This window comes from Microcaecilia unicolor, chromosome 2 (assembly GCF_901765095.1).
Source record: "Microcaecilia unicolor chromosome 2, aMicUni1.1, whole genome shotgun sequence".
Lineage (NCBI taxonomy): Eukaryota > Metazoa > Chordata > Amphibia > Gymnophiona > Siphonopidae > Microcaecilia > Microcaecilia unicolor.
Genome location: NC_044032.1, coordinates 285,273,484 through 285,288,701, shown reverse-complemented (window position 1 = coordinate 285,288,701; position 15,218 = coordinate 285,273,484). Strand labels below are relative to the sequence as shown.

General features: G+C 41.6%; 1 protein-coding gene across 1 annotated transcript in view; it reads left to right on the top strand.

The window, feature by feature from the left end:
• The window catches only part of CNTLN (centlein), a 535,970-nt gene that overhangs the window by 102,160 nt on the left and 418,592 nt on the right, over nt 1–15,218 (top strand). Inside the window, exons 5-6 of the mRNA XM_030194226.1 lie at nt 389–523; nt 9,276–9,455. Coding sequence (XP_030050086.1) covers nt 389–523; nt 9,276–9,455 — 315 coding nt within the window. The remainder of the gene's footprint in view (nt 1–388; nt 524–9,275; nt 9,456–15,218) is intronic.

Here is a 15,218-nt window from a genome sequence, read left to right as displayed (position 1 = left end):
ATCTAAGACTTTTTACCTTTACAACTTTCATAAATCCTGCATTATTTCATAGTGCATTTCTGCTGGGCCATTGGTGCAGCCTTTCCTTTTGAATTTTAATGCCCAGCCAGCCATATTGGCTCTGTCATTGAGTGTTGCAAAATGAAAAGACTATTTAACTGTATTTTTTAATGAAAAAATTAGAATAAACAACATATAAAATCAAATATTATATTGATGAACCTCAAAAATAAAACGACTTGACCGACAGAGAAAAAATATTGACATCTTGAAACTGTTTATTTTATGGTAATGCATTTGAGTAGGAACTATTTGACAATGTTAGGTGGAAAGAACCTGTATAACCCTAATTACTTTCACTCATGCGTATTTTCTTTTTCGTATACAGAGAACATCAGGGCAGCAGCAAGAACTAAATAACCTACTGCAAAGAAAGATTGCTGTGGATGAAGAAAACACTCGTCTGAAGAATGAACTGAGTGACATGCAAAAGAAATTTAAAGATAAAAGTCATGAACTTAAGGTATATTTTCTTGTATATATTCTTATAAGACTGCTTTAAGCTGCTTCAGCCTTTGTGACGTAGAAAGTGACAAGCTTAAAGGAAAAATTGCCTTAGGCCTTGCTATACCTAGCAGTTTTCTCACATACAAACTAAGCAAAAGATGCCTTAAAGATAAGAAGCCAAGCTTTTGTAACTTTGAGATAAATAGTTAATGATGGAGATGCGGCAATGAAAGTAGGAGTGTGAAGATGTGACTTATTTTAATTAGATTCTGATGGGACTGGCATTATTAATTGATAAAGCTGAGGTCTGAGAGGATATGTCTATGTGGGTCTCAAAAATAGCTGGGGACAGCATCAAAGGCAGTGTGATCAATTAACAAGCTGCTTGCATATGTGTGATCATCAAAGCTGTCATCCAGCTTAAAAAATATGACCTCTCCACCTGCATGAAGAGAGGCCAATAAAATCTCACAGATGACCTTGGCTATCAAGGAGGTAATTCTATAAAGAAGGTGCTAAAATTTATTCAACAAATATGTGCATAAATGACCAGAACACTGGCATACACATGTAAATGCCAGAAATCTGGCTATGTGCTATTCTAGTTAAAGTCTATACGAACATTGGAGAGCAAAAAAAATGCTATGCTGTAAAAATATTGAAAAACATTGCTGTATAAATTGTGCAAATAGAAAGTCTGAACTGGGGTTTTATTTTAAGTCGACCAAGAGGCCTCAACTACCTCGAGGCTGTTCTGTTAATCTAACTGTCAAAGGTCAAACGAAAAGAGCTTTGAAAGTTAGATTTAACAGAACATAAGCATTGTATTACTACGCAAAAACTAATAGCAGAAATGGTTAAACATTGCACTGATTGCAAGCATAAATTTTTTGACTTGAAATGCATGGCTGTAGAACAGATCAGTGTTTCTAATCGAGGAGGGGACATTTCTAAATGCCTTAGGCAACGTGAACAATGATGGATATATACCTTACAGACAGAAGAGCCACATGGGTTAAATGGCCCTTTGGAATGGGATGCTTTCTTTTTATTTAGGGTGAGTAGTATTACTTTAAGAAATTCTTCTTTCTCCAAAGACAAGCAGGCTGCATGTTCTCACATGTGGGTCGACGTTTTGCCAGAGCTTCTTGACAGTCTGTCCAGGTTCAGCCCAAGCGTGCTCGTTCTCGTCAACAGCATGCGTCTAAGGCCTCTGCGGCTCCCCAGCAAAAGCAAGGGACGGGCTTTTGACTGGCTCCAGTTCAGTATAGCCTCAGTAAGTGTCCGTGCCGGACGACTTGCCGGTCAGGGGGAGGTTGATATTTTTTCACCAAAGGTGGCCTCTCATAACCTCTGACCAGTGGGCTCTTCAAATAGTCTGGTCAGGATACACCCTCAATCTGGAATCCAAACCTCCAAATTGTCCACCGGGAGCTCATTCTTACAGTTCCCAGCACAAACAGGTACTTTCAGAGGAACTGTCCGCCCTTCTGAAGGCCCAAGCGGTCAAACCCGTTCCACCAGGGGAAGAAGGGCTGGGATTCTATTCCAGGTACTTCCTTGTGCAAAAGAAAACCAGGGGGGATGCATCCCATCCTAGACCTAAGGGCCCTGAGCAAATTTCTTGTCCGAGAAGTTCAGGATTCTTTCCCTAAGCACCCTTCTTCCCATGATTCAGGAAAACGATTGGCTATGCTCTCTGGATTTAAAGGATGTTTACACACACATCTCAATACTTCCAGCTCACAGGAAGTATCTTCGATTTCGGCTGGGAACATCACTTTCAGTACTATGTACTGCCTTTTTGCCTGGCGTCTGCGCCCAGAGTGTTTACCAAATGCCTAGCTGTAGTCACAACGTTGCTACGCAGACTGGTATTGCATGTGTTTCCTTTTCTCGACAATTGGCTGGTGAAGAGCACCTTGAAGGAGGGTGCTCTGGAATCCATGCGAATGACTATTCGGGTGCTAGATCTACTGGGGTTCGTCATAAATTATCCCATCCCATCTCACCCCAGTCCAAGCATTGGAATTCATTGGAGCCCTGTTGAACACTCAGACAACTCGAGCTTATCTTCCAGAGACAAGGGCGGACAATCTTCTGTCCCTGGTGTCCATGGTTCGAGCATCTCACCAGGTCACGGCTCGGCAGATGTTGAGACTTCTGGGGCACATGGCTTCCACAGTTCACGTCACGCCCATGGCACGTCTACTTATGAGATCAGCTCAATGGACCCTAGCTTCACAGTGGTTTCAAGTTGCGGGGGATCTAGAGGATGTCATCCAACTGTCCACCAGCTTTCAGAATTCTCTCCACTGGTGGACGATTCGATCCAATTTGACCATGGGACAACCATTCCAAGTTCCTCAGCCACAAAAAGTGCTGACGATGGATGCATCTCTCCTGGGGTGGGGAGCTCATTTAGATGGGCTCCACACTCAGGGAGCCTGGTCCTTTCAGGAAAGAGGTCTCCAGATCAACCTCCTGGAATTACGAACGATTTGGAACGCTCTAAAGGCTTTCAGAGATCGGCTGGCCAACCAAATCATTTTAATTCAGGCAGACAATCAGGTTGCCATGTATTACACCAACAAGCAGGGGGGCACCAGATCTCGCCCTCTGTGTCAGGAAGCCGTCCAGATGTGGCTTTGGGCTTGCCGTCACGCATGTTCCTCCAAGCCACTTACCTGGCAGGTGTAAACAACAGTCTGGCCTACAGGTTGAGCAGGATAATGCTACCTCACGAGTGATCACTCAACATGGGTGTAGTTCGCAAGATCTTCCAAGCGTGGGGCACCCTCTTGGTGGATCTTTTTGCCACTCAGATCAATCACAAGGTCCCTCAGTTCTGTTCCAGGCTTCAGGCCCATGACAGACTAGCGTCAGATGTCTTTCTCCTGCATTGGGGGACAGGCCTTCTGTATGCATATCCTCCCATACCTCTAGTAGGGAAGACTTTGCTGAAACTCAAGCAAGATTGCGGAACCATGATCCTGATTGCACCCTTCTGTCCGCATCTTCTTCTGGAATTGTCCTCCGAAGAACCGTGGAGATTGGACTGTTTTCCAACCCTCATCACTCAGAACAAAGGGTCGCTTCTACATCCCAACCTCCAGTCTCTGGCTCTCATGGCCTGGATGTTGAGAGCTTGGAATTTGCCTCCTTGGGTCTTTCAGAGGGTGTCTCCCTAGTCTTTCTTGCTTCCAGGAAAGATTCCACGAAGATGTGTTACTCTTTCAAATGGAGAAGGTTTGCGTCTGGTGTGCCAGCAAGGCCCTAGATCCTCTTTCTTGCCCTACACAGACCCTGCTTGAATACCTTCTACACTTGTCAGAGTCTGGTCATAAGACCAACTCCATAAGAGTTCACCTTAGTGCGATTAGTGCTTATCGCCATGTAGAGGGTAAGCCTATCTCTGGACAGCCTTTAGTTGTTTGCTTCATGAGAGGTTTGCTTTTGTCAAAGCCCCCTGTCAAACCTCCACCAGTGTCATGGAATCTCAACGTCATTCTCACCCAGCTGATGAAAGCTCCTTTTGAGCCACTGAATTCCTGCCATCTGAAGTACTTGACCTGGAAGGTCATTTTCTTGGTGGCTGTTACTTCAGCTTGTAGAGTCAGTGAGCTTCAGGCCTTGGTAGTGTATGCACCTTATATCAAGTTCCATCACAACAGAGTAGTCCTCCGCACGCGCCCTAAGTTCCTGCCAAAGGTGATGTCGGAGTTCCATCTGAACCAGTCAATTGTCTTGCAAACTTTCTTTCCCCTTCCTCATACCCACCCTGGCGAAAGCAGTTTGCACAGCTTGGGCTGCAAGAGAGCATTGGCCTTTTAAGTGGAGCGGACAAAGCCCTTTAGACAGTCCGCCCAGTTGTTTATTTCTTTTGATCCCAACAGGAGGGGAGTCGCCATCGGAAAACGCACAGTCTCCAATTGGCTAGCAGATTGCATTTCCTTCACTTACGACCAAGCTGGGTGGACTCTGGAGGGCCATGTCACGGCTCACAAAGTTAAGAGCCATGGCTGCGTCAGTGGCTCACTTAAAGTCAGCCTCCATTGAAGAGATTTGCAAGGCTGCAACGTGGTCATCAGTTCACACATTCACATCTCACTACTGCCTTCAGCAGGATACCCGATGCAACAGTCGGTTTGGGCAGTCCTTGCTGCAGAATCTGTTCGGGGTTTACAATCCAACTCCACCCCCCTAGACCCATTTGTGTTCTGTTCCAGGCTGCACTCTCAGGTAGTTGTTTATGGTTTCAGGTCAATCTCTGTTATGTCCTCTCCGTTGCGAGGCCCAATTGGCCAATGTTCATTATTTTGAGTGAGCCTGGTTGCTAGGGATACCCCACATGTGAGAACAAGCAGCCTGCTTGTCCTCGGAGAAAACGAAGATACATACCTGTAGCAGGTATTCTCCGAGGACAGCAGGCTGATTGTTCTTGCAAACCCGCCCACCTCCCCTTTGGAGTTGTTGTTTGTTTATTATTTGCTTTTTGATTAAACTGAGCGGGAACTCTCACGCGGTGGGCGGGAAGTCATCTGTGTATGTGCGGTGTGCACGGTTTGCGTGCCAGAAGGCTCTGGCAAAACTTTTTAAATTTTTTGCTTGCAAAATGCCGGTTCCCGGGCCCACGCGGATGTCAACCCCACATGTGAGAACAATCAGCCTGCTGTCCTCAGAGAATACCTGCTACAGGTATGTATCTTCGCTTCCTTCACTGGCCTAGAAAAGAGGAGGAATTGCACTCATCCACAGATCCAATTTCTCCGCAAAACCCATCTCAGAGTCCATTTCAACTCAACTTGAAATTGCCTCTATAAAATTATATAGCCCCACACTATACGAACACCTAACCTGCTTACTGATCTACAGACCTCCCAACAACTGGAAACATAACCAAACCACATTCATGGACTTTATATCAAATGCATGTGTTAACAACTCCAACATACTACTAATAGGGGATCTAAACCTCCATTTAGAAGACTCCAATTCTGTTCACACCCGGGAATGTATAGACTTCCTCCAACTATGTGATTTCAACCTTCCTCCAACAGTACCAACCCATATCAAAGGACATTCACTCGATATCATCTCACACAAATACTCCACAGACCAAAACTTTCTCCTATCAGATATCCACTTGGCAGCTTCCCTCTGGTCAGGCCATCACAAAGCAACCCTATCCATACAATGGCGGAAAAAAGACCAACCCACACCACCTGACCCCATAACAATCAACACCAGAGGACGAATCGATAATGAAACCTTCTGGCAACAAATCTATGACAACGATTGGTCAATAGATCCAAACTCAAACCAATTTCTCACAATATGGGACCACAGATGCAAACTTATTCTGGATGAAATCGCCCCGCTAAACTTCAAAACTCTACGCACAAAGAAAAAACCCTCACCTTGGTTCAACAAGGAACTAAAAAAACTAAAGAAACAAACCAGGAAACTAGAAAAAACTTGGAGTAAATCAAAAGATGATCTCTCCCTGAATGCGTGGAAACAAACACAAAAGAAATACAAGAATGACATTAAACAAGCCAAAAGATCATACTACACAAAACAAATCACAGCCACTGGAACAGACATAAAAAAACAATACCAAATTATAAAGAACCTTCTCAACACGAATCCAGTAACACTTCGCCCTCAAACTATCCATCCGCCGAACAACTAGCCAAATATTTCAACGACAAGATCATTACATAAGTACATAAGTAATGCCATACTGGGAAAAGACCAAGGGTCCATCGAGCCCAGCATCCTGTCCACGACAGCGGCCAATCCAGGCCAAGGGCACCTGGCAAGCTTCCCAAACGTACAAACATTCTATACATGTTATTCCTGGAATTTTGGAGTTTTCCAAGTCCGTTTAGTAGCGGTTTATGGACTTTATGCAACACAATTCCCCATGATGACACAAACATTGATACTTTCCTCGACGAACTGGATCCCGACCCAGAAGAGATCCCGGCAGATCGCTCCTGGACAAACTTCTCCCCCCTCAGCACTAAGGAAATTTCTACAGCACTATCCAAACTCTCCAAGTCTCACTGCTCCCTGGACCCATGCCCCAATTATCTAATGAAAAATGCCCCAGCTTGATTCATTACTGACCTCACCACCCACTTAAATTTCCTACTTCATCAAGGCTCCTTCCCCTCCGAACATGGCAATATTCTACTCACACCAATACCAACCCCCCCCCCCCCCAAAAAAAAAAACCCAGCGAAAGACATTACCAACTATCGACCTGTGGCCTCCATCCGTCTTCTAACCAAACTAATGGAAAATAGAGTGACCTCTCAACTCAACAAATTCATACAAAAATTCTCCATACTACATGAGTCGCAATCAGGTTTTCGACCTGCACACAGCACTGAAAACTACTACTCACCCTAATATCCAAGTTCAAACAAGAAATTTCATTTGGCAACAACATACTTCTTCTGCAGTTCGACCTATCCAGCGCATTTGAGATGGTAGACCACAATATTCTTACGAAACTACTGGACAAACTAGGGATCGGCGGAAACATCATTAAATGGATAAAAAGTTTCATCACCACCAGATCCTATCAAGTCAAATCAACCTAATCTGTATCATCTGTGTGGTCCTCACAATCCGGAGTCCCCCAAGGATTGCCTCTATTCCCGATCCTCTTCTATCTTATGATGATTGCTCTGGCTAAAGCCCTATCCAAAGCTGGTCTAAACCCCTTTATCTATGCAGATGACGTCACTATATTCATCCCTTTCCAATCCAACCTTGCAGAAATCTCTGAAAAAATAATCACTGGCATGAACATCTTAGCCTCCTGGGCTAATGCCTTCAAAATGAAATTGAATAAAGAAAAAAACTCAATGCTTAATCCTCTCTTCAAGACACTCCACTTCACTCCCAACCACCCCGACCACCCCCGGCGTTACAATCCCAATATCCGACAACCTAAAAATCCTGGGAGTAACGTTAGACAACCACCTAACTCTAGAAACTCACGCAAAAGCCATGACGAAGAAGGTGTTCAATATGATGTGGGTACTGAAAAGAGAAAAATCATTCCTCCCCCAAACAACTTTCTGCAATCTGGTACAATCCACAGTACTCACCCACGCTGACTACTGCAACAGCATCTTCATTGGTTGCAAAGCCCAAATCCTGAAAAAAATCCAAACCGCCCAAAACACGGCAGCCAGACTCATTTTTGGTAAATCACGATTTGAAAGTGCAACACCACTCCGTGAAAAACTCCACTGGCTCCCTGTCAAAGAGCGAATAAACTTCAAAGTCCACACACTGTTCCACAAGATGCTCCACGGAGAATCTCCAAGTTACATGACCAATCTAATCGACCTGCCAGCCAGAAACGGGTCCAAATCTTCTCGTACATATCTCAATCTTCACCTTCCCAACTGCAAGGGTCTCAAATACAAAACCTACTACGTATCCAACTTCTCTGTAATAGGCAGCCAACTCTGGAACGCCATACCAAGATACATCCGAACAACCAACGAACATTTACCATTCCGAAAGCTGCTGAAAGCATACCTCTTCAAACAAGCCTACCCAAACGACCCAACTTAATTCACGAACCTAATCCACACCACTAACACTACCATAACTCATTCCTTCCCCTCACATCTCTTCCTCTTACCCTTCTCTATACAATTGTGTTATCCATGTCTTACTTTGTACCCATTCATTTGTTACCTCTAGGATAGTTTGTACCCATACATTGTGTTATCTCTGCTATATTTTGTACACATACATTGTAAGCCGCACTGAACCTGCTATCGAGCGGGAAAGAGCGGGGGTATAAATGCTACAAATAAATAAATACATAAATAAATATCGGCAGCGTTCTTTTTAAACACAGTCACCATCTTGAACTATACAGTCTGCTGATATATTGCATTTCCTCCTGACGCAGCTTTGGCAAAATAGGAAGGGCCCCTTGTTGAGGTTATTAGCTTTGAAATGTTGGGACGCTTTGATATATGATGAGTTGAATCATTGTTTTTGAATGTTAGCAATATGATGTAGCAGGTCTCAAGAAGAATTAAACTTCAATTAAGTACAACGTCCCTTTCAAGCTTTATTGCAGCAGCATCAAGACTCTTTTTCTGGTATTGTGCGTAATAATTAGTTTGGAATACTCTTTTGGGGGGATTTATAGGCCAAGGCTGGTTTTTGCAGTGGTGGCTTTTTCTCCTTGTGTTCCACCATTGTTTTTTTCAGTGTTGGCTGAAGCCGATGATTGAAACCAGATAGAGGTTTGGTGAAAAGTCTATGACTCTCCTCGGGGTAGTTGAGGCTTTCTATTTGCACAATTTATAAATCAAAATTTTTTCAATCTTTATACAGCATATGAACTATTCTATAAATATGCATATATATCTGATAGCAAATATTCTACAAGTGGGCATTATCAAGGGTAGAGCCTATGCATAACTTACAGAATTCTATAAATTACACACATATCTTCCAAATATCTGTGCAAGCATTTACACCAGCTCTGTGGCTAGTGTAAATGCTCATGTCTAAGCACATGTGTGCGTATAAACCTGGTTATGCTAGTATTCTATAACAGAAAGTAGATGCCTACTTCCCTGTGTAGAATAGGCTCCACATAGGCACTCTTTTATAGACTTGCCCTCCAAATGTAGAAGAAGCTGTTGTGAGGGTAAACCTGCACAGTTTTTGTTGATTGTGTATTTTTTTTAATTAACCCTTGTGGTACTCTTCCAAAGGAGACTAAGGAGTGTGCTCAGAAAAAGGAAGAGCAAACAAGAGTGATTATAAAACAACTGGAGGAGGAAAAAGAGGAATTAAATGCACACTCTGGTGATCTGCTAAAGGACGTAGAGAAACTGAGGAAGGAGGAGAGAGAGTGGAAGGAAAATAAATCTTGCACTGATGCCAGAATTGAGGTAGGAGATACAATAGGTTCATGGACAAGATACTAAAATTGATATAGTCGTATGCATGAATGTGCCATGTTACTTAATGTAATAGCTTGTATATACAAGTTTTACATTGGGGACTGATCTTCATTTGAATTCCTTCACTTAAGGTCCACAGCTTTTTTAAAATGAATAATTGATTGATGTATTGATTAATAAACATTCTTATATACCATTCACATACAAAGACGTATGCACAGACACACATGGACAACACAGACAAGGCAACACAGATACAAATAGATACATATGTATGTGTACACACAAACACAAATGTACACACACAAGTTGAAAAACATTACATGATCCATGCTTTGTATGCTTTCTGCACTTGCTATGATTACTGCACTATTCCTTTCAGTGCAGATAAAAGCACTTTGGTAGTAACAATATTTTTATATGCAGAAAAGGGGCAGAGAGAAGCCACAAGAGTGGAAGTATACCCAGAGAATGCTTTTTGAATTCACCACAATTACTTTCAATACAATAAATAAGACTCGTACAGTCCACTACTATCCTCTAAGTCAACCTTTTTCATCTTGTAGCACACTGACAAGGTGCAAAAATTGTCAAGGCACACCATCAGTTTTTTAAAGGCAATATACGTTATTTAACAAACGAGTATTAAGATTGTGTTTAAAGTTCAAGAATTACATTTTTTTAATTTGTTTATTTATAACATTTATATTCTTTACAAGCATCTCTTGCAAACTGAAATACAGAGATAAATTGAACATATAATAAAGTAAAAGAAAAATATTTTAAAGGAATTTACAACCAATCTCTTTCTTAGACCACAAATACCTAAAAGAGTGGGGGAGGGGGGGGAGTGATTTACAGATGAGGAGATCGAAGATACCACAGGAAAAACAAAATTATTAGTAAATGGCCAAGCCTGAATAATCCCACCCTATTTTATACTTAATCAGTTGTTCCATCTATCATTCCTTCAGTCTACTAGCTAGTTTCTTCATATCCAGAAATGTTTGAAGTTCTTCTAGTTCAAAGAAAACATATTTATTGCCCAAGAACCGAATTAGGCATTTGCATGGATATGCCAGAAGAAATGTTGCTCCCAAAGCCCTCGTCTCTCTCTAAGAGCTAGAAACAGCTTCCTTCTATATTGCATAGTCTTTGTCACATCTGGAAAAATCCATATTCTATGACCACAAAATGTTTTTAAGGAATTCTTGAAGTATAACTTATTACCGAATTTAGATCTTGTTCAAATACAAACGATACTATTAAAGTCCTTCGCAAAGTTACTTCTGTCAGTGATTCTTCCAATAGAGCGGATATATCCTGAATTCCCTGCTCGGGTTCCTGAATTTGAGGCAAATTCCCAGTGCCCACTGGCTCTACTCTGCTCCGAGGATATAATGGAAGATAATAAATTTTATTAAATGGAGGAATAGCAGAAGAGGGTTATTGTAAAATTTCCACAAGATATTTTTTAAAGAAATCCATCAAATTTATACCTGTAGCCATGGGAAAATTCAGTACCCTAAGTTTAAGACGCCTGCTATAGTTATCTATTTGCTCTATTTTCCGGTATATCACAGTCTTATCTTTTACCAATACATCAGTAATAGATTTTAAATTTTTAACCTCTGATTGCGTCTGTAAGGCTTGATTTGCTGAGTCTTGTTTAACTTTTTCTAATGATAGAGTTAAGGTATCTGCTTTACTGACAAGAAGAGATGTATCTTGAGTAGATTTGGTAACCGCAGTTGTTAGTTCTTGAATTGCTTTCCAGATAGACTCCAATGTAGCCACCACAGGAGCAGCAGGCTCCAAGCTCACTTCCTCTGCGGTTTGGGGTGGTGCATTGCCGACAAGGGCCCTGCTGCCACCGGATCCCGATTCAGCTGGGCCTTCCGCTACACCCCTAAAAAACGCAGGACATGGTGGAGGATTAAGCTCTAGAGAAGATAAAGATGTTTCTGTACCCAAGAGGGCCGTCGCTCCTCCGTCAGCACTCAAAGCAGGGTTCACCGTTCCGGTGTTAAATGGGGAGCTTGTCGCATATCGGTCTAGCGTCTGCTGGATCGGAGATGAGGTTCTAGCCAGCGACAGTTGGCCTTTCACCATCCCCTTCCTTTTAGTATGAGACATCAGGCAAAGAAACTACAAGAAGAAACGCCAGAGAACAACTCTGACCGCTTAGCGAACGTGCTCAGGCCGCCATCCTGACACGCCCCCCCTGTCTAAAGAACATCTTTAATGAGAATTACATTTTTAATCCTTGTGTTATCTTTACAGTTGAATATTTTATTGAAGACACAAGTTGGCAAAAGGGCAACAAAACACTTCAAAGATAATACAATTACCACAAATAACATAAATTCAAAAACATGGAAAGCACCATTTAAAAAATATTCTGATTTTCATGTCATCTGAGTCATACCAAAATAAAATTCTCCACTAACTAAACACACTGAGAAAAAATACAAAACCTGAAAAAAAATCCTAGCTAAACTAAAAGTAGATAAAGTGTTGGGGCTGGATGAGATGCATCTGAGAGTAATGAAGGAACTTAGGAAAGTTCTGGCTGCTCCATTGTCCGTTTCAATGCTTCTTTAGATTCTGAAGTGGTTCTGAAAGACCAGAGGAGGGCAGATATAATCACTTTCCACAAAAGCAGAAAGAGTCAGTCACTTTCCCCCAGATTGTATATAGTGCGCTTAGATTTAGGGTTCCGAAATTGATGTGGATACTATAACACCGCTCATAACTTAATTGGCTTAACAAGCTAATGAGCACTGATAATAACACTTAAGCAATAATGAGCACTAATGGGCACTGATTAGGCGCACAACTCGCTAAGCATATTCTGTAATAATGTGCATCAAATTTCTAACGCGCAGAGGCAAAAAGGGGCATGGTTATGGTTAAAAAGTGAGGTGAAGGAAGCTATTAGAGCTTAAAGAAAATCCTTCAGAAAATGGAAGAAGGAACTGACTGAAAATAATAAGAAACAGCATAAGAAATGTCAAGTCAAATGCCAAAGTGCTGATAAGGAAGGCAAAGATGGACTTTGAAAAAAAGATTGTGCTGGAGGCAAAAACAAATAGTATAAATTTTTTTTAGGTATATTAAAAGCAAGAAGCTGGCAAAAGAACCGGTTGGACCGCTAGATGACAGAGGGGTAAAAGGGGCAATCAGGGAAGACAAAGCCATAACCGAGAGATTAAATGAATTCTTTGCTTCGGTCTTCACCGAGGAAGATTTGGGAGAGATACCGGTGCCAGAAATGGTATTCAAATCTGACGAGTCAGAGAAACTGAATGAAATCTCTATAAACCTGGAGGATGTGATGGCTTTCACTGCTGGTGTCATAGGAGTAAGTGACGCCATTTTGTAAGGTATCGTGATTTGCCAATAGTTACTTGGCCCCCTGAGGAAGCTTATATTTCATAGCGAAACGGAGAGCCCCGTTGGGCAAGATTGAAAGCTAAGTAACATTAATATTACTGCTAGAAGAATTAAATATCATGATTTAGTATGTCACATATATTTTATTATATACTAGTGGAGTTTTTTTGAGACCAGTGATTATAACGGAGTCCAAGGAATGCTGGCATTTGAGCGCATTGAGCACAGTATCGCCATGCAGAGACTGAGGTCTTTTTCTCCACTTTGAATTGAAAATAAGAAAAAAAGAATTGATACCACACTTTATATTTATTAAGTTAGTGTGTTTAAGTAAGTTCAGCTTATTATTGACGTTATAGTTTAGATTTTTGCTGAAGTTTTGTCCAGTATTTTCTGTGTTCATTTCTGGCCACCACATCTCAAAGAAGATATAGTCGAATTAGAAAAGGTGCAGAGAAGGATGACAAAAATGATAAAGGGGATGGGACGGCTTCCTTATGAGGAAAGGCTGAAGCGTCTAGGGCTCTTCAGCTTGGAGAAAAGATGGCCGTGGGGAGATATGATAGAGGTCTATAAAATAATGAGTGGAGTGGAATGGGTAGACATGAATTGTCTGTGTACTCTTTTCAAAACTACTAGGACTAGGGGGCATATGATGAAGCTACAAAGTAGTAAATTTAAAACGAATCAGAGAAATGTTTTCTTCACGCAACGTGTAATTAAACTCTGGAATTTGTTGCTGGAGAATGTGGTAAAGGCAGTTTAGCTTATCAGGGTTTAAAAAGGTTTGGCCGACTTCCTAAAGGAAAAGTTCATACACCAATTTTAAAATGGTCTTGGGGAAAATCTACTGCTTATTTTTGGGATAAGCAACATAAAATGTATTGTATTTTTTTTGGAATCTTGCCAGGTATTTGTGACCTGGATTGGCCACTGTTGGAAACAGGATGCTGGGCTTGATGGACCTTTGGTCTGTCCCAGTATGGCAATACTTATGTAGTTATGAGTTTGGAATCACCATCCGATGACCTAAGGGATATCTAAAGTTGAAAGGATAACATCTTATATCACCCCAGATGCATCTGAACTCTTGATGGAATCCTGTAGGGGGGATAAAGGGGAATGGGACTTGATATACTGCCTTTCTGAGGTTTTTGCAACTACATTCAAAGCGGTTTACATATATTCAGGTACTTATTTTGTACCAGGGGCAATGGAGGGTTAAGTGACTTGGCCAGAGTCACAAGGAGCTGCAGTGGGAATCAAATTCAGTTCCCTAGGATCAAAATCCACTGCACTAACCACTAGGCTATTCCTCCACTCCACTGTTATCTTTTCAACTTTAGATATCCTTTCGGTCATACGATACAGGAATTAAGCAGAGGAGAGAAATTGTATATAGTTTCACTTCTCAGTGGAGAAGAGTAGATAGTGAAGTTTCCCAGAAGTCTGTCCTGGGACCCACTGCTTTTTAACATATTTATAAATGATCTAGAGATGGGAATAACTAGTGAGGGAATTAAAAGACATGCTCAGAATCTAATGCTGATGCTAGATGCGATTAGCGCTAGAATAGCACCAGCATTAAGCTACACACAATGTTCAGAGGGCTCTAGTGCCAGGAACAACCTGTATACCAAAAATTAACGCTAATGATAATTAAATGCATGCAAACTGATGTTAAAAGGGTCATCAGATATTCCCTTACCACAAGGGTTCTGTGCTTATGTGCCAGGCACTTTTCTCTCCCTTAACTTGCCAATGCTCAGCACTAATTTGCATGCCATTATTGTTGAGCATTGGGAAGTTATTTTGCTGTGCTGTTCTTGCGGTATTTCCCAGCACAGTTCCATGCAATGCTGGAGTTCTGAGCATCTCCCTAGAAGTTTGCTGATGACACAAATTTATTCAAAGTTGTTAAATCACAAGACTATTATGAAAAATGGCAAGAGGACCTTTCCAAACTGGGCGATTGGGCATTCAAATGGCAGATGACATTGAATATGAGCAAGTGCAAAGTTACGCATGTAGGAAAGAGTAGCCCAAATGATAGCTATGTGATGCAAGGTTCCATATTAGGAATCATTGCCCAGGAAAAGGATCTAGGTGTTATCATTGATGATACATTGAAAACCTCTGAGAAAGCAAATAGAATGTTAGGAAATATTAGGAAAGGAATAGAAAACAATACTGAGAATATTATAATGCCTTTGTATTGCTCCATGGTGTGACCATACCTCAAATACTGTGTGCAATTCTGGTCATGACATCTCAAAAAAGATATAGCAGAATTAGAAAAGATACAGAGAAAGGTGACGAAAATGATAAAGGGGATGGGATGACTTCCTGTGAGGA